The following is a 20,194-nucleotide window of genomic DNA, read 5'->3' as shown; positions in this document are numbered from 1 at the left end:
TCATAGCCAAAGCTTCAACAACAACTACAATCAAGCCTCTTACAACTCTGGTCATAAAAACTAACAATATACACCATCTATTTTGACCAGATTTTGTTGCTATTATTACCTTATTTATATATAGCACTATATATTGCAAGCTAGGCACAAATCTAATCCAATCAAATAGTGAAGGTGGCCCAGTTTGCTTCCACAGTAATTAGAGAAAAAATGTTTTCATGAATAACAAGAAGAAAAAAAGGTTACCCTGTGGGCTTCCCTGCTCAAGACATCACCAACAATTCCTATGAGCAGTCTCTGGGAGATATAGGAACAAAATTCACAACTTTCTGCAACATTTTGTACATCCGTGGACTTAGCAGTGTTTCTCAAACCTGTCCTCATGCCTCCCCCACGGTGAATGTTTTGCAGGCAGTCTCACCTATGCACGGGTGGGGTAATTAGTGTCTCAGCTGCATGGAATCCACCTAGCCGAGACACTAATTACCCCACCTATGCTTAGGTGAGGTTGCCAGCAAAACATGCACTTAGGCCTGGTGCACACCAAAAACCGCTAGCAGATCCGCAAAATGCTAGCAGATTTTGAAACGCTTTTTCTTTTTCTGTAGCGTTTCAGCTAGCATTTTGCGGTTTTGTGAAGCGTTTTTGGTGTAGTAGATTTCATGTATTGTTACAGTAAAGCTGTTACTGAACAGCTACTGTAACAAAAAACGCCTGGCAAACCGCTCTGAAGTGCCGTTTTTCAGAGCGGTTTGCGTTTTTCCTATACTTAACATTGAGGCAGAAACGCCTCCGCAATCCAAAATCTGCAGCAGCCCGGGAGTATGCGTTTCTGCAAAACGCCTCCCGCTCTGGTGTGCACCAGCCCATTGAAATACATTGCCCTAGCAGATCCGCACCCGCAAGCGGATCGCAATCCGCAGCCGAACCGCTCTGGTGTGCACTAGGCCTTAGGGCCCGTTCAAACTGCACGCGTTTCCAGCCGCGTTTTGGAAACGCGTGCAGGTGGCCGACACGCACGACATCAGACAGTGCATAGATTGCACTGTCTGATGTTCACACTGCATGCGTTCCGGACCTGTGTGGTTCGGGAACGCATGCTGCACGCAGATTTTGCTAAAACGCGCGGCTGTCCCATTCACTTTTCAGTGATGGGATCAGCCACGCAACGCATACAAACGCGGATGGCGTGCGTTCGTTTGTACGCGTTGCGTTCCGCATGCGTGGCCGTCCGCGTTTGTAATATGAGGCCTAAGGCCTCATTTCCACTTTTGCGCTTCTGTCCACTTTTTTCAGCAACAGATATCAATCTGTAACATTGATTTACTGATAAAAAGCGGACAGATGCGCAATAAGGGCCCACACTCGAGCGTTTTGCCGGCGATTTCGGCAAAACACTCAAATGCTAGCACTTTTCAAAGCTCTAGGGTAATAAAAGTCTATGGTACGCCTGTGCAGTAAGCTGGAGCCAGTCGTGTACCGGTACTTGATGGAAAAAGTTCCAAGTTTAGATAAAGTTTCCAGGACTTGGTTTGGAAGATACTAACATACTGTGTAGACTCCAGCCATTTTCTGCTGTAACGCAGTTTGTGTGCAACTCCCAACTGAATGTGTAATTCCCGTCCCTGTGTGTATTATACTTTCCATCTCAGCAAGACTCACATTCCTCTGGCTATAATTTATATCTCTGGGTATAATTTACCGCTCTTTGCATATAAATCACATTATTTCTGTGCATAATTCATGAATCTTCACATGTAAATCACACAGCTTTCCAAATTTTGCTACTTCCTACACAGAAATCATAATACTGGCTATAATTTACAATCCCGGCAATAAATCAACAGAAGTTTTATATTTTACTAATCATTACTAATCTGTTATGAACATACGGTAATCACTTATTAAGAAGAGTTCACCAGTTTGTTTTTTTCTTTTTGTAAGGTGGCTACACACTATACAATGAAATGATCAGATTTTACAGCAATTAGATAAAAATGATAATTTTTCCTGAAAAATCTGAAGCTTTTCAATTTCTGAATGTAGTAGCTAAAAGGCGCTAGGCCGTGACCCCCCCACCGCAACGTGCGTATGGCCGTGCTCCTGATTGCACGTCCCCTGCTAATGTCTTTAGTCCATCCGCATGCCGGGCACATGAGGACGCAGGACAGTGCAATTATTAAATATGATAGAGCCAAGCAATTTTTTCAGTTTTACATTTTTTTTTCCATAAGTGGTACATTGGTCAGATTTTTTGAATGTTACAATTATTCAGAAAAATTATAATTCTTGAATTAAAAGAAATTAACAAAAAAAAAATGCTTGTGTGTTCCAGGCCTGAGGGCTCAAACCCACTAGAGCGATTTAAAACGCTAGCGATTTCCCTAAATGCTCAGCTCATGTTAATGGATGGGCCAAATTCCACTGGAGCGATTGCCAAAATCACAAACAGGACATGCAGCATTTTTAGCGTTTAGCATTTCTGCAATGTAAAGAGCGATTTTGCTAGCGTTTTTACATTGCTGCACACTGTAAAAAATGAAAATTAATTGAAAGGATCAGACTTAAAAACGCTAATCGCTACACAATCACTGGCAAAAAAACTTTATTAAAAACGCTACCAAAATCGCCAGCAATCACTCATGAAATAGTTTAGAAACTGCTCATTAAAAACACTCGCGATTGCCATTAGCGGTAGGGTTTTGTAGTGAGTTCCAGGCCTAAGGCCTAGTTCACACTAGGTCCAGAAACGTATCCGTGGCTCTGTTTTCCAGCCTGGATCAAAACCGGAGCCTCAGATAGCAATGTTAAAAATAGCAGCCGTCTTCGCCCAAGAAAAAAACGGATCAGTTTGTGTTTGCGGGGACCCGTTTTCAAAACCTGAACGGACGATCCGGATTTGCTGCATTTTCACAGACCCCGGACACACGGAGGGGTAGTGAAAAGCAATGGGAAAATGGATCCCCCTCTACACAGGCAGTTTTGGACACAGAAACGGATCCGTTTGTGTCACAGCCTGTGGGTGAGAGGGGGCCACATGTTGGAGGGGTATAGCAGGACGGGGGTGGCAGCGGGGTTTTCTCACCCCCCCTCACCAGGGTCCCCTGTCCCCGCTACCCCTCCAGCTAGTTTCGATTTTAAAAATCATTTACAATCAATATAATGTAGCAGTCGTCGAGCAGGGAAATTACTTCCTTGCATCCCACCGCTGCCGCCTCACTTCCTGTAATGCCATCCTCTGATGTTTATTGGACGGCATTACAGGAAGTGACGCGGCGAGCAGTGGAGCGCAAGGAAGTAAGTTGGCCACTCGCCGCCTACTACATTATATTGATTTTCAATTATTTTGAAATTATTGAAACTAGAGGGGGAGCAGGGAAGGGGGGACCCAGGTGAAAGAGGGGGGGCCCCTTCCCCACCGCTGCCCCCTTCAGCATGGAGGCCTCCCCCACCCACGGCCAGGGCTGGAGACGTTTCCACGGACTGGAAACATCCTTGCAAAACAAGCCATTTCTCTCAAAACGGAGAGCAAAAAAAATGGTTTACAAAAACGGATCCATTCTGCGGGGGACAAGTGTGGACCTAGCCTTAATCAATATTTGATTGTTGTATTTCAGAAATCTCAGCAATGAAAAAGCCAAGCTCACCAAACTACTGAATTGCCCTTTGTTTTTTTTCTCCTTGGCTTCAGTTCTCTCACTTCTACTGCTGCGTCGTCCAGATGCGTCAATATTCAGAGATTGTCAGCATGTCTAATATAGGGAATCCTACACAGGCCTCTCCAAGTACTTAAAGGGAACCTAAACTGAGAAGCATATGGATTTTAAATTTTGGTACTTATCCGTTAGCCGGGCGCATCCTCTAGGTGGCGACAAAACTCCACCAGAGTTACATCTTTCCCTACTATCCATGTCGGCCTGGAGGGGGATTAGTAATTAGCGCCACCTGCCGGATGCGCCCGGCTAACGGATAAGTACCTTAATTTTAAATTAATACCAGTTGCCGGACTCTCCTGCTGATTGTGTGGCCCATATGCAATTCACTTGTTCACCTGAGTTTTCTCCTGGGAGATCATTTTTAACTTCTTTTTAAAATAACTTTTCAGCACTTTTCAATATAAAAAGTACTAAAAAGTAGATTTAAATATCCTGTCAAAATTATTCTAAGCGTTGTCTCACTTGCTGGTGGTTTAGAAGGCATTTTATTGACAACTGTGAAACTATCACCCAGGAGAAAACTCAGGTGAAAGAATGAATTGCACATGGCCCAGTGTCTCTCAGGGCCCATTCACACTTATGGTGTGTACACACTTGAAAGATAAATGAAAGAGATCAGGCCAATTTTACCCCCTTCCATGTAGTATGAGAGCCATACCTACACAGTCTATTCTATGGAGCTGAACTCCCCATCAGACAGAAATCTTGCAAGATGCTGCACACAAAGATGCTGTAGACCAGGTATTTTTGATACAGCTCAAATGAATTGATGGGTCTCAATCAGGAAAGGTGTGGTCCATCAGGTAGAACACATTGCTTTCTTTCTCAGTCCATCCTAAACACTGGCATGGATCTGGCCCTCCAGGCCTGGAGTTTGACACATGTGCTGTAGACATTCAAAAGATCAGTATCTGCAAAAGATTCATCCTTGCAAAATGCATTCATAGTCTATGATATCTGCAGATCCTCATACACACCTTGTTTAACAGACATTCATCTGCAGATCAGATCCACCAGGATGGATCTTCAGATCTGCAGATGATTGTCAGATTTGCAGATGAAGTCTGTTAAACAAGGTGTGTATGAGGATCTGCAGATATCATAGACTATGAATGCATTTTGCAGGGACGGATCTTTTGCAGGAACAGACCTTTTGCAGATAATGATCTTTTGAATGTGTACAGCATCTGTGTGTGCAGCATCTTGCAAAGATTTCTATCTGATGGGGAGTTCAGCTCCATAGAATAGACTGTGTAGGTATGGCTCTCATACTACATGGAAGGGGGTAAGATTGGTCTGTGATCTTTCATTTATCTTTCAAGTGTGTATGTAGCATTAGAAACGCAAAACGCAACTGGTATTGTTTAACCACTTGAGGACCCACCCTTTACCCCCCCTTAAGGACCAGCGCTGTTTGTTGGGATCTGTGCTGGGTGGGCTCTGCAGCCCCCAGCACAGATCAGCGGGCACGCAGAGCGATCAGATCACCCCCCTTTTTTCCCCCCTATGGGGATGATGTGCAGGGGGGGTCTGATCGCTCCGGTCTGCAGGCATGTTGCGGGGGGGCACCTCAAAGCCCCCCTCCGCGGCGAAATTCCCCCCTCCCTCTCCTACCTGTCATGCCCAGTGATCCGGGCTGCACAGGACGCTATCCGTCCTGTGCAGCCAGTGACAGGACGTCCCCTGTCACATGGCGGCGATCCCCGGCCGCTGATTGGCCGGGGATCGCCGATCTGCCTTACGGCGCTGCTGCGCAGCAGCGCCGTAGAATGTAAACAAAGGAGACATGTGTCTCCTACGTTTACATTTAGTCTGCGAGCCGCGATCAGCGGCTCGCAGGCTATTCACGGAGACCCGCTCCGTGATCTGACAGGAAACAGCCGCTCGCGCGAGTGGCCTTTCCTGATTAATTAGGGAGGCACCTGGTGACGCAGAACTGCGTCGCTGGTCCTCCAGCTACCACTTTGCCGCCGCACGGTATGAGTGTGCGGTCGGCAAGTGGTTAAAGGAAACATCCAAGCAATTAAAAAAAAAAAAACCTCTACTTACCTGAGACTTCCTCCAGCCCCTGGCTGCCGTCCTGTGCCCTCGCCACAGCTCAAGTGGCTCCCGGTGTCCTGGGCTGCAACAGCTGACCTCGCCAGGTCATGAAGCCGACCCGGAAGCCGACCTGGCAAGGTCGGCTTCTGCAGCGCAGGACACCAGGAGCCACATGAGCTGCGGCGAGGACACAGGACGGCAGCCAGGGGCTGGAGGAAGCCCCAGGTAAGTGGATTTTGTTTTGTTTTTTATTGCTTGGATCTTCCCTTTAAAAGGAAACATCCATATCCTCAGTTTAGGTTCCCTTTAATATATCACTGGCATGATACTCTGTATACAATATTGCACAGAGGCCAATTCATGGTTTCCCTTCCACGGGTGTTTTTCTAGCTCAGTTTCTAATTCTGGACTATTCTTGATTTTCCATCTTCTTTCTGATGTATTTATCCATTTCTTCTTGGACAGAACTCTCTAAGCGGCATCCCTTGAGCCTAAAGGTGCGTACACACATGCGACTATAGTCGTTTGTAACGATCGTTCCCCGATCTTTACCAACGACGATCGTTACAAAAAACGAACCAACGACTATTAAGGCAAACGACGAACGAGGCAAATCGCTACAAAACAAAGTTCTGTCTTGGCGGATTTTTACCACCGACGATCGTTAGCAAAAGTGGTACATCGTTGGAAACGATCGTTCGTACCAGGCTGGACATGCGCATTTCTCTTTTTCTCCAAGGAACTTTACAATTTTATGCGCAGGCGCATTAAGTGCTTTTACGTGGTGTAACGTTCGTTCTAACGATGTGATCGTTACACACTTTTTACAACTAACTTTACTTCGGTCGTTCTTTCGTCAATTAAAAGATCGTTCGTCGTTGACAACGAACGATCGTTGTCGCATGTGTGTACGTAGCATAATGCTACGTACACACTTGCGACTATGGTCGTTACTAGCAGCAGCTTAATGATCGGTCTGCTGACAATTGGGTAAAGAAATTTACCAAACGATCATTAAAGGATACCCGAACTGACATGTGCTATGATGAGATAGACCCCATGTCTATCTCATCATATGTACAGTGCCCAGCACACAAATAACTATGCTGTGTTCCTTTTTTTTTCTTTCTCTGCCTAGAAGAGTTAAATATCAGGCATGCAAGTGGCTGACTCAATCCTGACTCAGACAGGAAGTGACTTCATTTCCCTCTTATCGTTCTTTTCTGTGAGAATGATCGTTAATATGTGTATGATGATTGCTGTATCCAATCTTTGCATTCCAATATTGTTTCTGGTAATTATCGTTCCTTGTAAACGATCGTTATCGCAGGTGTGTATGTAGCATTAGCCTGTTCTTGAGGTGAATTCACCGCATGTCAGCTGCTCGCTAACGCTCAGTACTCTGTGGTCCTCCCACGGTGTCACATCTGAACGCGGCTGCAGCCACGCTCAGACAACATAACGTGGTCATCTGCTGCCGGGTAATGCCACCTTGTGTCAAGCACTAACACGCATGGTGTTATTACAACTGCTGCCAACTGGCTGCATTTACATTGCATCCAAATTGCACTCCTGGGCAGCACACGGGACACTAAACTGCAAAGAATCGGCACGCACACCAATGGAATGCTTGGTAATACAAATAAGAGACTAAGCATTCCATTGGTGTGTGTGCAGATTCTTTGCTTTGTGTACAGAGCAGAACAACCCATTCCAATACCTGGGGATACCATTCTTTACAGCTCATAGAAAGATTATGTGGAGGCTGCCATAGTTCCTTTTAAACAATACTAGTTGCATGGCAGCCCTGTTGGTCTATTTGGCTGAAGTAGTGTCTGAATAACACCAGAGACAGGCATGCAACTACGAATCTTGTCAACTACAAAAGAAGTGACACCGAGAGCCCAATATAGTGTAGTATGTACCCATAAATGGATGTAAAAGCGTACAATATGATATACTCACAAATCAGGGTCACCAGCAGGCAACCACTGTAAATGCAGGTGAGGAGATTAACCTGTCCCCACTCAGGATTAAGAAATCTATCTCTGTAGATAGGAAAAAGGGGCTATCCCCCTCCACCAGGGTTGGATGGAAGAATAATGTTTGTAAACAGAGGCACCAGATGTATAACACAAGTTAAAAACAAAGTGGAGTACACCAATAAATATTATGTCTATTTAAATTGAGTTTTAGTGTCTGCTTATAGGAGGCAAGTCCACCTCTGCCTTCCAAGCATTTTTAACCTTTTTGACTTGTTTTCTACCTCTGTTTACAAATGCTGATCTTGTCAAATACATTGCTTTTTCAGAGTCTAATGGTGGCCATACACGGTATAATAAAAACGTTCGATTTTCCTGTTTATTCGATCTAAATGATCGAATTGAATGAAAGTTGAAAATATTTTTTTTTTCGATCAAGAAATTCAAACGATTATCCCGTTTTTTCTGGAAAAATGATCGGACATGCTGGAAAAAATCTTTATATTCGATCTAATGGAATAATCGAACTAAATTATCTAATTGAAAAATTGTACCATGTATGGCCACCTAAAAGGTGCCCATTAACGGTACAATTTTTTCACCTAATGCGATTTTAATAACCAAATGGTACAGAAAATTTGCCATTTGTGAAGGCAATCGATAAGGAACGATTTTTTGTTCAATTGCTACATAGGATACAATCAATCCCAGCGTTGGATTTTATGATCGAACTTGAATAATCGTTCAGTAAATGTGAACTATCAATAATTACCTTCCAATTATTTTCAAACCTAAAAACCACATCGAAAGATCGCATTTACTAAAAAAAGGATTTTTACAACACAGCGCAGCACTGCACAACTATAGTGAAATATGTAGGAAAACTAGGGGCAATGGTGAGCATTGGGAACAACTTTGTGAACAAAACTTCACACCTCGTACTTGGAGGTATTATTCATCACGGCTTTTTAATCACAACCGTGAGGGGAAGCAATGAACAGCGTTCAGAAATGAGAGACGGACCTGTCCTTGCTGCTGAGCACCAGCACCGAGCTCTAAACCTTCCAGAAACTCCGTCACTTCTTTCTATCAACTTTCTGCCAGCACTGGTCAGGCGCCGCCCTCCTCCTCGGCTCCAGCCGCCTGAGGAGAGCCGAATCTGATGAGAGGGGAAGGCGACAGCGCGGCGCGCAATGCGTTCTGGGAGATATAGTTCCCTGCCAGAAGCGATGCACGGCGCAGCGCCTGTCCAGGACTACAATCCCTGCGCGTCATGCGTCGGTCACGGGAATACCAGCAGCCAATCCGATGCAAGAGCAGCGCTCCGCAGAGTCCGCACACCCAGGAGGTTCCTGCTGTGGTTGGATCATGGAGATGGAAATGCGGGGTTGGCGGTCTGTAGTGTTTCTGGTCAGTCGCTGTATTTTTTTTTTTTTATTTTACATTAGTTTTGGTTGTTGCTAGGACTGTCAGTAGCCTGTTACCAGGGAAATGGAGATAGCAGTTTATCAATTGTAACTAAAGGTGCCCATAATACAATTTTTTCAACAGCTACAAACTTGATGCCATTTTTAAGGTGGATTTGTATAGAAAACTTCACAGTGTGTGTGTGTGTGTCAAAAATCGATAATAAAATGATTCTATGGTTGATTAGATCAGAAAATGTTGTCGCTCTAAAAGATGGATTATTCAATCGTTTCTGAAGAAAGAAAATTCCCTAAACGACCCGTTTATGGGAACAATTGATATGTCATCAGGACGGTACTGCGCAGTACTGTCCTGATGACGTTGGCTGGACCACGTGACCCACGCCGTGGAGCGCAGAAGACGCCGACCCGGAACACGACCTGCCAACCGTCCAAATTAATTGTCCCTTTTTGAGGGTCCTTTCCCACTAGCTAAGGCGCCATGCACGAACCTGATTTTGTGCACATGTTACGATACACGGCATGACGACAGGAAGTTGCGATTCGTTGATGAGAAACGCTGATTTAGGCAGTTCCTCACATTACCTAGGCATGGTAACACAAACGCCTGACCCAGTACCTCAATGCCAACTCACTGCTAGACCCACTCCAATCTGGATTTCGGCCTGCCCACTCAACCGAAACTGCTCTTACCAAAGTGGTCAACGACCTTGCCTTAGCTAAAGCTGAAGGTAAATACTCCATTCTCCTCCTCCTTGACCTGTCAGCAGCTTTTGACACAGTAGATCATCCCCTACTCCTCCAGTTCCTCCAGTCCTTGGGCATTCACGATCTCGCCCTGTCCTGGCTTTCATCCTACCTCTCCAACCGCTCCTTCACGACCGCCTTCAATGAGTCCTCGTCCACCCCCAACCACCTCTCGGTGGGAGTCCCCCAAGGTTCGGTCCTTGGCCCCCTACTGTTCACCCTATACACATCCTCCATTGGCAAGGTTATCTCCTCCATGGGTTTTAACTATCATCTGTATGCAGATGACACCAAGGTCTACCTCCACACCCCTGACATATCCACCACTACCATGGGCAAGGTCTCCTCCTGCCTATCAGCCATCTCCTCCTGGATGTCCGCTAGGTTCCTGAGACTAAATCTAGACAAAACGGAATTTATGATCTTCCCACCACGGCCATGCACGAACCTCCCAGATGTGCATGTCACTGTTAACCACACTACCATTCGCCCTACCTCTCAAGCCCGCTGTCTGGGTGTCACCCTGGACTCTGCACTCTCCTTCACTTCCCACATCCAAAACCTCACAAAGTCCTGCAACTTCCACCTTCGTAACATCTGTAAGATTCGCCCTTTCCTGACCTCTACCACCACCAAACTCCTCATCCATGCCCTCATAATTTCCCGCCTTGACTACTGCAATGCCCTGCTGTCTGGTCTCCCTATGACCCGAACAGCCCCACTGCAGTCCATCATGAATGCGGCAGCCAGAATTATCCACTGATCCCATCGCTCCACCACGGCAGATCCCCTCCTAGAATCCCTCCACTGGCTTCCTATTCAGTCCAGAATCAGATTCAAGATACTGTGTCTGACCTACAAATCTGTCCACAAAACCTGTCCAACCTACATTTCCGATCTTACTCAGAGGTACACACCTAGCCGCTCACTCCGCTCTTCCAATGAACTTCGCCTAACCGCCCCCGCATCACCCAGTCCCATGCACGCCTCCAGGACTTCTCAAGAGCTGCTCCAACCAAGAGCTGCTCCAACACTATGGAACTCCCTACCTCCACCCATTAGGGCAGCCTCCTCCTTCAACATCTTCAAGAAAGCCCTCAAAACTCACCTTTTCACTATGGCCTACTACCCCTCACAAGTGCTCTAAACCTACAGCTGAACTCTGGTCCCCTACCATTCGTGTCCTTACCTCTCCCTCTAGATTGTAAGCCTTTGGGCAGGGTCCTCCTCCTCCTGTGTCCTACCTGATCTTGCACCTCCATTACTGTGAACCCATGCTATGCATCTGAGTGAACCTAACTTGCCTAATCTCCATGCTCCATCCAGTGACTGACTAAGCATTACCTGGTACTCATACTATGGTGTGTGATCTGGTTTTCTTGTATTCCTGTATTGTCATATTGCTGTATGTCACCCCTAAATATCGTCTGTAACCTAAATTAATGTTCAGCGCTGCGTAATATGTTGGCGCTTTATAAATTCAATAAATAATAATAATAATTGTACAATCAAGATTGTATCACTGATGAGCTCCGTCTCCGGACGAATAAAAGCTCCCAGGTGTGTGGAACCGCAAAGCACCAAAAAGCAGCGCCGGATGTTAAAGGTCCATCAATCAGTGTAAAGCAAGCACCCAAGGAGGGGAAAAAAAAAAAAGGATGGATGTGCTAAGGCTTGTAGCGTCTCTGCACTCCAGACGTTCCAACGATTCCTCCACAGTCAAGCCAGCACCATCTGTAGTATTTAAAGCTCTTTATTCTTTTTAAAAAAGCATGACAAGCTGTGGAAGAAGCTTGTCATGCTTTTTTTAAAAGAATAAAGAGCTTTGGATGTTAAAGGTCCAACTATTTTCATTTTACCTTGGCTAACGCAAAGTATTGACTTTGCGTTAAAACACAGCAAATGAGCTCTAATGTGAAAGAGCCCATAGAGGCAGTGTGCTTTAGGATACCCAGTAGGAGTGCAATTTAGTCTTAGGTCAAAGGGAAGTGGCCTAAGGTAGCGCATATGCTTGTCGGAACAAGTGAGTTTTTAGAGAGCGTTTAAAGGTAACAGAGGTTGGCGAGTGATGGATGTGTTGTGAGAGGGCATTCCAGAGGAGAGGTGAAGTGTTATGCAACATAAACAGTTAGGCAGGGGTCACACTTATCTGTTTTCGTGCGAGTTTTCTACACAGAAAAATGTGTTCCAACTGAGAATTGGCAATCATATTTTCCCTGATCCCCTTCAGCACTCCAAACTCCTTATCAAAACAAGTTTTTTTTTTTTTTTTTTATTTAAACCATAGTCAGTGGTTCATGCGGGAGTTTCTGGGACATAGTTCCGATTATGTGAGCATGGAATCAGATATCTGTAAATTTAGCTTGCTCTCAGTTTTTTTACTTTTCGCTCTGGTTCATTTTGAGATTGGCAGATGTCTTGCCAAAACAAGGAGCAGGGAAGTCTTGTTGCTTGGGACATTGGGGCCGGAAAGTAAACTGATGTGTGACAGAGGCATGCGTGCAGTGATGCTGCCCTTTCTTCTTCACCATTGATGTATGAAGGATAATCAGTCAGAGATTAACCATCTCTTCACTCCCCCCTTCCTACCATCAGTGTAAACTGGGAATGTATGCAGACTTTATTGTTGATGGAATGTACTGGCATTTCTTATAACAGTTGGTAATGTGCATTGATTGTTTAAAAAAAAAAAAATAATAATAATTGCATGGAGTATCTTGATGGTATGGTAGGAGATCTTTTGTCAATGATTACTTTATGTTTTCTTGCTTCTATCCTCTTTTCTTCAGCTTATCTAAAGCCAAAGGTTCTTGACCCATGGTACATGTACCCAGGGGATACCTTAGAGCAGGGGTGCTCTTTAGGTAGATCGCGATCTACCGGTAGATCGCAAAGGACTTCATGGTAGATCCCGATCCCACTACATTTTACATTCTCTATATACAATTGTGCTCCTAAAATTCTTAATAGGTAGATCATTTTGACTTGCTAATTTTTTAACGTAGCTCACAAGCAAACAAATGTGGGCACCTCTGCTTTAGAGAGTACTTAAACTTGTCATAGTCAGTCTATTAAAGTTACTGTGGTGGAGGGTGACCAATCACCCTAAAAAAGAAGAACACAGAGACAACGGGAGCCCAAATGGTGAAGTATGTCACAGATTGGTTGGTGAAAGCAAAAGGGAAATTGTGGCACTCACAAAGGAAAGTTGCATAAGGGGCAACCAACCACTGAAAGCATGTGAAAATGTATAAACCTGACTGCACTTGGATGTCCAGCTGTAACTGGATACAATTGCACTCTTGGAAAAAAAACAACAAAGGTCCTATTGGCAGCACACCACTAAGTACCAAGGCCCACCCCTCCAAAGGAAGGTGAAAAGCACAAAGGGGTTAAGTGACTCATTACACGCTTTTGCCACTGTATTCTGTCTGAGGAAGTGGGCACAGACCCACGAAACATGTTGCCTGTTCTTATTAAAATGTATATTTATATAAACATCGTTATTGAGGTAAGCCATCTCTTTTTTTTCTGGTTTTAGTTGTTTTTTTTTAACCCAGTTTTATCTACTCTTGGGCACCTCTTAAAGAGAACCCGAGATGTGTTTAAAGAATGTTATCTGCATACAGAGGCTGGATCTGCCTATACAGCCCAGCCTCTGTTGCTATCCCAAACCCCACTAAGGTCCCCCTGCACTCTGCAATCCCTCATAAATCACAGCCGTGCGGTGAGGCTGTGTTTACATCTGTAGTGTCAGTCTCAGCTGCTCCCCCACCTCCTGCATAGCTCCGGTCCCTGCCCCCGTCCCTTCCCTCCAATCAGCAGGGAGGGAAGGGATGCAGGCGGGGATTGGAGTTCTGCAGGAGGCGGGGAGAGCAGCAGACTGACACTATAGAGATAAACACAGCCAGCTCTGACAAGCTGTTTGTCAGCAGCGTGGCTGTGATTTATGAGGGATTGCAGAGTGCAGGGGGACCTTAGGGGGGTTTGGGATAGCAACAGAGGCTGGGCTGTATAGGCAGATCCAGCCTCTGTATGCAGATAATATTCTTCAAACCCGCCTCGGGTTCTCTTTAATCTCTTTGTAGTCTTGAGAGTGATGATAAATCATATATAAGCCAGAATAAATATTTATAGTGAATTAAAAGCATTACTGAATGTTTAAGAAGCATTGATACACAATTATGGAGAGTTTCTAAAAAATATATATGCATCAAGGGGTACTTGAGATGATGTTACCCTCAGTAGAGGGTACTTGGCCAAGATATTCATTAATAAAGGGGTACACGCTAAATTAATGTTGAGAAACACAGATCTGGAGTGATATTCAATCTTGCTTTTTTGTTTTCTCTTAGCGACCTGCGATGCTTCCTGGAGCAAGGATGCCAGTACCCGGTATGCCGGTCGGTTCACCCATGATGCCCATATACGGTGCAGGCTCTCCCATGAGACCAGCCATGAACCCCATGTTATTGGAGCCATTTAGAAAGAGACTAATGGCTCCACAAGGCCATCCTTCCTTACCTGGCCACAGGAGAGGGTGAGTAATCAGACAGGTTCTCCCTGGACTGAAGGTTTTACTTTGTCACATTGGCTTCAATTCACTAAGGGCAGTTTGGTAAAACAATTTAGGTCGGTAAAGTTCTGCATTTGGTATTTTACACTTTTTTTTTTTCCACATTCAAAAATATTTCCCGCATGCAATAGAAGTTCGGTAATATACCAAAAATATGCTTGAATCCACTAAGCCCTGCACGGTAAGTCTTACCAGCTGTGGAGCAGGTCAAACAGAAAGCTATCAGTGCATCCCCAGCATCCCTTTAGATATTTATGCATCCACTAGAGGGAGGCTTCTGTGTACCAGAGTATAGATATGCACACCTAATGGGATACAGAAAAGCCTTTTTAAATGTCTCCTGCTCTGCTGTTCTGAAGTCCTGGCCACCAGAGTATGGGCTCAAATGGGGTGAGAAGCAGGGCTGTGTGGCTCTCCCCATTGACCGGCTCTCTGTATTGGCTTTCTGCTACATCTGTTAATGTTACTGCATGGAGATTCTAAGTTAGCGGCTGATCAGAGCTGGAGATAAAAACCAAACACTTTTACTTGATTTACAGAATGCTTAAATGCTTTTAATCTTTGTGAATTGCAAAGAACTGACTTGCAGTGAACTGATGTTTTGCAAGATGATCGGTAAAATCAGCTGTTTTCTGCACTACCAAATGCGTAATGCTTAGTGAATTGAGGCAAATGTATTACATTGTACTGTATTACCTGCATTTATTATATGAAATGTTCTTCTTTTAGAATGAAGAGAAGAAAAATGGCTGACAAAGTTCTACCCCAAAGGGTAAGATAGCACTCCTCATCTCTGTTTCAAAGAGGAATTTCTGATGACACTTATTTGTTTTCCAACTGTCTAAACTATAAGGATGTAGTGCCAACGTTTACAAGCAGGTTACATACCCGGGAGGCATTTATCTTTATTACGTGCAGCTATAAGGCCACCCACCAAGCTTCACAGTATGAACTGTTCTAAAGATATTAAAGGTACTCAGGCGCTACTGATGCGAGATAGAAGATGTTATGATCCGTGAGCTGCTCCTGCTGTTTAACTAGGAAGTGAAAGGTAGAAAATACACTGATAAAAAAAATGTAGACCATCCCTTAGGCTTGTAGTGACTGAAATTTAGCAACTTACTTTATTCCAAGCCCCTCACCATTCTTTATAGTAATCAGTTAGTAAAAAAAAAAAAAGGCAAAGTCTGTGACCTTAGTGCCGCTGAATGGCAAGGAGCAGCAGGCCCAATCAACCCCAGTCAGTCAAATGAACAAAGACACTGGCCTGTTTCCAAAACCACCCAGAAACCCATAACAGCCTGGTTTGTAGGGTTTGTATGGATAGCAGCTTTAGTAAATACAGTTGCATGCACCTGTGCCAAGCCAGACGTCAACCTTAAAGCGGAATGTAACCCTGCATTTCACCTTTGCTCTAAAACATTATTTACAGCATATTATATGCAAAAAGCATTTTATTTTACTAGACCAGCATTGGAAGGGTTAAACACAGAGGTTTAAAGTTCCGTAGAGAGATATGCAGAAGTTCAGATTGTTACATTCTATTTAGTTAAATGTATCTATTGAGAAATGTTACACACTCTTTGGCTGTCCTCCAGCTCCTTCTCAGTCAGAGAGAGTGAGTCACATTCAACACTTAGATACATTTGTGTAAACAAAATGTATCTATGTAAGCTTCCAATGCGTCTGCAGTTCTCTCCAGGAACTTTAAAGCTCTGTGTAACCCTTCCAATGCTGGTCTAGTAAAAAAAAAATGCTGGTTGCATATAAAATACTGTAAATAATGTTTTAGAGCAAAGTTGAAATGCAGGGTTATATTCCGCTTTAAAGAGACATTGAAGAGAAAAAAAATGTATAATATAATGAATTGGTTGCGTAGTATGGATAGTTACTAGAGCATTAGTAGCAAAGACAATATTCTCATATTTTTATTTTCAGTTGTATAGTTTTTTTATAACATTGCATCATTCTCTAATAATTGCAGATTCTAAATGATTTTACAGAGCAGGCTAGTGAACTTTTGAACTGTTCTCTGCAGGGAAAAAAAATTATACAGTGACAGACACTTGAGATAATAAGCTTCAGAAGACAGAGCTCTCTGCGACTTTAAAAGTCGTGGAGCTCAATGGCTTTTTTGCATAAATAACAACTGGAGTTTCTTAACTCTTCCTGTACTGGAAACAATATTAGACTTATGTCTCTGCTCCTAATGTTTTATTTCTTAGCTGTACTACACATACAAATCATTATATCATCATTTTTTTTTCGCTTCAGTGTTTCTTTAAATAATGTTTCCTTAACAATTTTCTTGAGTCACGTAACATGGCTGGCTGCCAGGAACTGCTAACCGGCACATTTATTTACAAACATCAACCTGTCATTCAATTTATAGATCCGAGAACTGGTCCCCGAGTCACAGGCCTACATGGATCTTTTGGCTTTTGAAAGAAAATTAGATCAGACAATTGCCAGGAAGAGAATGGAGATCCAGGACGCCATTAAGAAACCTCTAACCGTAAGTGATGGGAAATGAGGACAATTTCATTAGAAATTTACTCTACCAAAAACTGTTGTTGCTGTTCTTGGGACCGTCACATGCAGCTTATGTTCACAACCAGTGATGGGATACGATGAAATGGTGCCCTAGGCGAGGTAGGAGCTTTGGCTCATCTTGATGGCCCTTTTGGCAATTTTAGGTGGGAGACTGGCCAGAGAAAATGGGAGTTGGGCCCCCTGAAACCCACTAGGCCCCAGGCACCTGCCTAGGTTGCCTTGTGGATAATCCTGTTCTGTTCATCCCCAGGGCTTCATACATGCAGTAAGGGCACTTTTCCGTTTCGGCAATCTCGAGTTCTAGTGCGCCTCATTTTTTCCTCAAACACAATGGCTGGGTTGCGCAATTCTTTTTGCAATCGCGCTCCTTTTCCGACAGTTATGGCGGCAAGTGGAAATTGCTGCTTGCGCGAATGCAGCACAAGCAGCAGTGGAAAAGGGTCCTATAGTACACAGAGGGTACTTATTTTTGGCCAACGGGTACTTTAACTTGTTGCAATCAGTTCATTATAGCAAGTTTTGAGGTTAAAAATTATGAATCCTATATAAGGAATCCTAAATATGGAAGATGATGGCGCCATATGTATCCAAATTAATAATAATAGTAAATACGTATATTTTTAAGTAATTAAAAGCAAAGGGGGTATTTAGAAAGCATTTTATGAAGTGTATTCATTAAAACGTACTTGAAATTGTATTATCCACAATAGGAAAGCACTTGGTAAGCGCCCTCACCAGAAAGGTGTACATGCTGTAATGATTTTGAGACGCACTGGTTTGGTGAATTCTGGTGTCTGGCAAAATCCCTGCCTGAACTCCAACAGCTGTTACCAAGCTTAGACAGTTTACCCAAATTTCTCACTATACCTGTTAAATAAGGCAAAATATCACCTTGCTCAGCCCAGCTTCTCCCTGTGCTACTAAGATTACATGATTTGCCTGTGCAGGTTAAGAAGGTATATAACCAACTGTTGGCTAAGTGAAATGTGTGGCTCACTCTGTCAGAGAGACAACATTCTGATGAGGATTTCACTCTACAGCAAAAGCGCAAGCTGAGGATCTATATTTCCAACACATTCACTCCAGGGAAACTTGATGGAGAGGAGGCGGAGAGAGTGAGCTCCTGGGAGCTGCGGGTTGAAGGAAAGCTTCTGGATGATGTGAGTATTGTCACTCTAAATAAATATAAGTGAACATGAAGCTGCTTTTGAAAGGAAATTTGTACCAGTAGAAATATTCTGTTCCTGAGCAGATTTTAGAACTGGTAAACAGGGTGTTGTACTTGGAATTGTTGTGGGCTCATACAGGTTCTGGAAGGATGGGGGGGATAATGTCTGAAAGCCAAGAGCTGAGGCTGCCATACTACGGTGCCATCAGTCGCACTTGGTAATCATCTGTCATCCCTAAGGAGACAGAGGGGGGGGGGGAGAACAGAGGGAGGCGAAGGTCTAGCAGTGATGGCCCAGTCCTTTATGAAAGAAACGAGCGGTGATGGCTGTCGCTCATAAGGATCCCAATTGCCAACAGTGCTGGCCAACCTCTTGGCCAGCACAGCCATCTCAAGTTCAGACGGTGCAGTAGTGTTCATTTCTGTGTTGGGTCCTGACTCCTGGGCAGCATTCAGCAGATGCCTACTTGTCATGCTGATATGGTAGCTTTAGTGGTTTCAGTCACTAGAAAAGTTTCTGGTGTGGATGTATCCTAAATTAGATTAATAGTTCTTAGGTAAGGGCCCGTTCAGATCACAAATGCGGATGGCCACGCGTGCAGAACGCGCACGGACCGAAACGCGTACGAACGCACGCCATCCGCGTTTGTGTGCGTTGCGTGGCTCATCCCATTACTGAAAAGTGAATGGGACAGCCGCTCGTTTTGACAAAATCTGCGTGCAGCATGCGTTCCCGGACCGCACAGGTCCGGAACGCATGCAGTGTGAACATCAGACAGTGCACTCTATGCACTGTCTGATGTCGTGCGTGTCTGCCTCCTGCACGCGTTTCCAAAACACGGCTGGAAACGCGTGCAGTCTGAACGGGCCCTTACACTGACATTTCTATTTTCTGTCCTGGTTGTGTGGGGCAACCTGTTAGCTGCTCTTGTGCACCCAGCTGCGCTTGTAAGCGCTCCACAGTCACAGCAGCCCGGCGTCTCATTGCAAATGCTTTTCTGCTAGCATGTAGAAAAGCATTTGTGGGCTTTGTATGCCACGTTTTTAATCCCTGCAGGGAGACACGGAAGCGTGGGGCAGACATCGGCAAAAAATCGGGATCAAAACATGTCGTTTGCACAAACGGCGGTAAGCAGTTGTACCAACAGCTGTCTGTTCATCTGAATAGACAGCATTAAACTACAAGTGCCGCGGCCGTTATTTACCATCCTAGAGTCTGTGTGAACCAAGCCTAAAGGTTCGGTGAGACTATATGCGCTGCCGTGCGCATTTTGGCAGCGTGTATAGTGTGCGACATGCAAGAATGGTAGTAGGGCATAGACAGCACTTCTACCGTTCTCATCATATGCTCTATCGCGTGCTGCATGCATTTTTGGGAATCGCAGCACAGATCCCATTCATTGTAATGAATGGGATCTGCAGCGCAGATGATGTGCGATCGGACACGTTGCGTTCCGATCGCACAGCCATCTGCGCTAAATGATGTGAACGAGGCCTTACTCCAGTGGTCCTGAAACTAAGGCCCGTGGGCCTAATGCGGCCCCCTGAGGCTTTTTCACTGGCCCCCAAAGACAAAATGTATAAACTTATAGATGCGTCCACTGTACCTGTAAATATCAGCTGCTCGCATATAGAATAGCAGTGTTGGCATCACCCATCCACATACTGTATAAGCCAGTGAGCAGTAATTCGCTGGCTTCCAATCCAATTCTGGATCAAGTGCCACTGCTGTCCAACTGGACGGCAGATTGTCACCTGGGTATGCTTCACTGTCTGGTGCACAAAGACGTTCTTTGGGTGCCTCAGTGCTGAATGGCTGCTGCTGGGAGTTCTCCTCCAGGCATGATTGGGGGGAACCAATACCTAGATTCAATGTAATGTTTTACAACATCATTTTATGTATGTTCCGGCCCCCCGGCAGTCTAAAGTGTGCTGACCCGGTCCTTGACCGAAAATGTTTGGGGACCTCTGCCTTACTCTGTGGC

General features: G+C 44.6%; 1 protein-coding gene and 1 long non-coding RNA gene across 6 annotated transcripts in view; one reads left to right on the top strand and one right to left on the bottom strand.

Moving 5' to 3' along the window:
* Window positions 1-8,894, bottom strand: part of LOC137541571 (uncharacterized) — a 1,030,398-nt gene extending 1,021,504 nt beyond the window's left edge. For all 4 annotated transcript variants that reach the window (XR_011025219.1, XR_011025217.1, XR_011025218.1 and 1 more), the window contains exon 1: window positions 8,762-8,894. This is a non-coding gene — a long non-coding RNA (uncharacterized lncRNA). The remainder of the gene's footprint in view (window positions 1-8,761) is intronic.
* The window catches only part of SMARCD2 (SWI/SNF related, matrix associated, actin dependent regulator of chromatin, subfamily d, member 2), an 86,231-nt gene that overhangs the window by 32,704 nt on the left and 33,333 nt on the right, over window positions 1-20,194 (top strand). The window contains exons 1-5 of one of the 2 annotated variants that reach the window (XM_068262938.1): window positions 9,029-9,148; window positions 14,268-14,452; window positions 15,218-15,260; window positions 16,881-17,003; window positions 18,082-18,201. In XM_068262938.1, coding sequence (XP_068119039.1) covers window positions 9,047-9,148; window positions 14,268-14,452; window positions 15,218-15,260; window positions 16,881-17,003; window positions 18,082-18,201 — 573 coding nt within the window. In that variant the 5' untranslated portion in view covers window positions 9,029-9,046. Of the gene's footprint in view, window positions 1-9,028; window positions 9,149-14,267; window positions 14,453-15,217; window positions 15,261-16,880; window positions 17,004-18,081; window positions 18,202-20,194 lie in introns of those variants that run through there. The other variant, XM_068262937.1, reaches the window with a different exon arrangement.

The sequence above is a fragment of the Hyperolius riggenbachi genome, chromosome 12 (genome assembly GCF_040937935.1).
Source record: "Hyperolius riggenbachi isolate aHypRig1 chromosome 12, aHypRig1.pri, whole genome shotgun sequence".
NCBI lineage: Eukaryota > Metazoa > Chordata > Amphibia > Anura > Hyperoliidae > Hyperolius > Hyperolius riggenbachi.
Note: the sequence above shows the minus strand (reverse complement) of the source record. Positions and strands in the feature narration are given on the sequence as shown.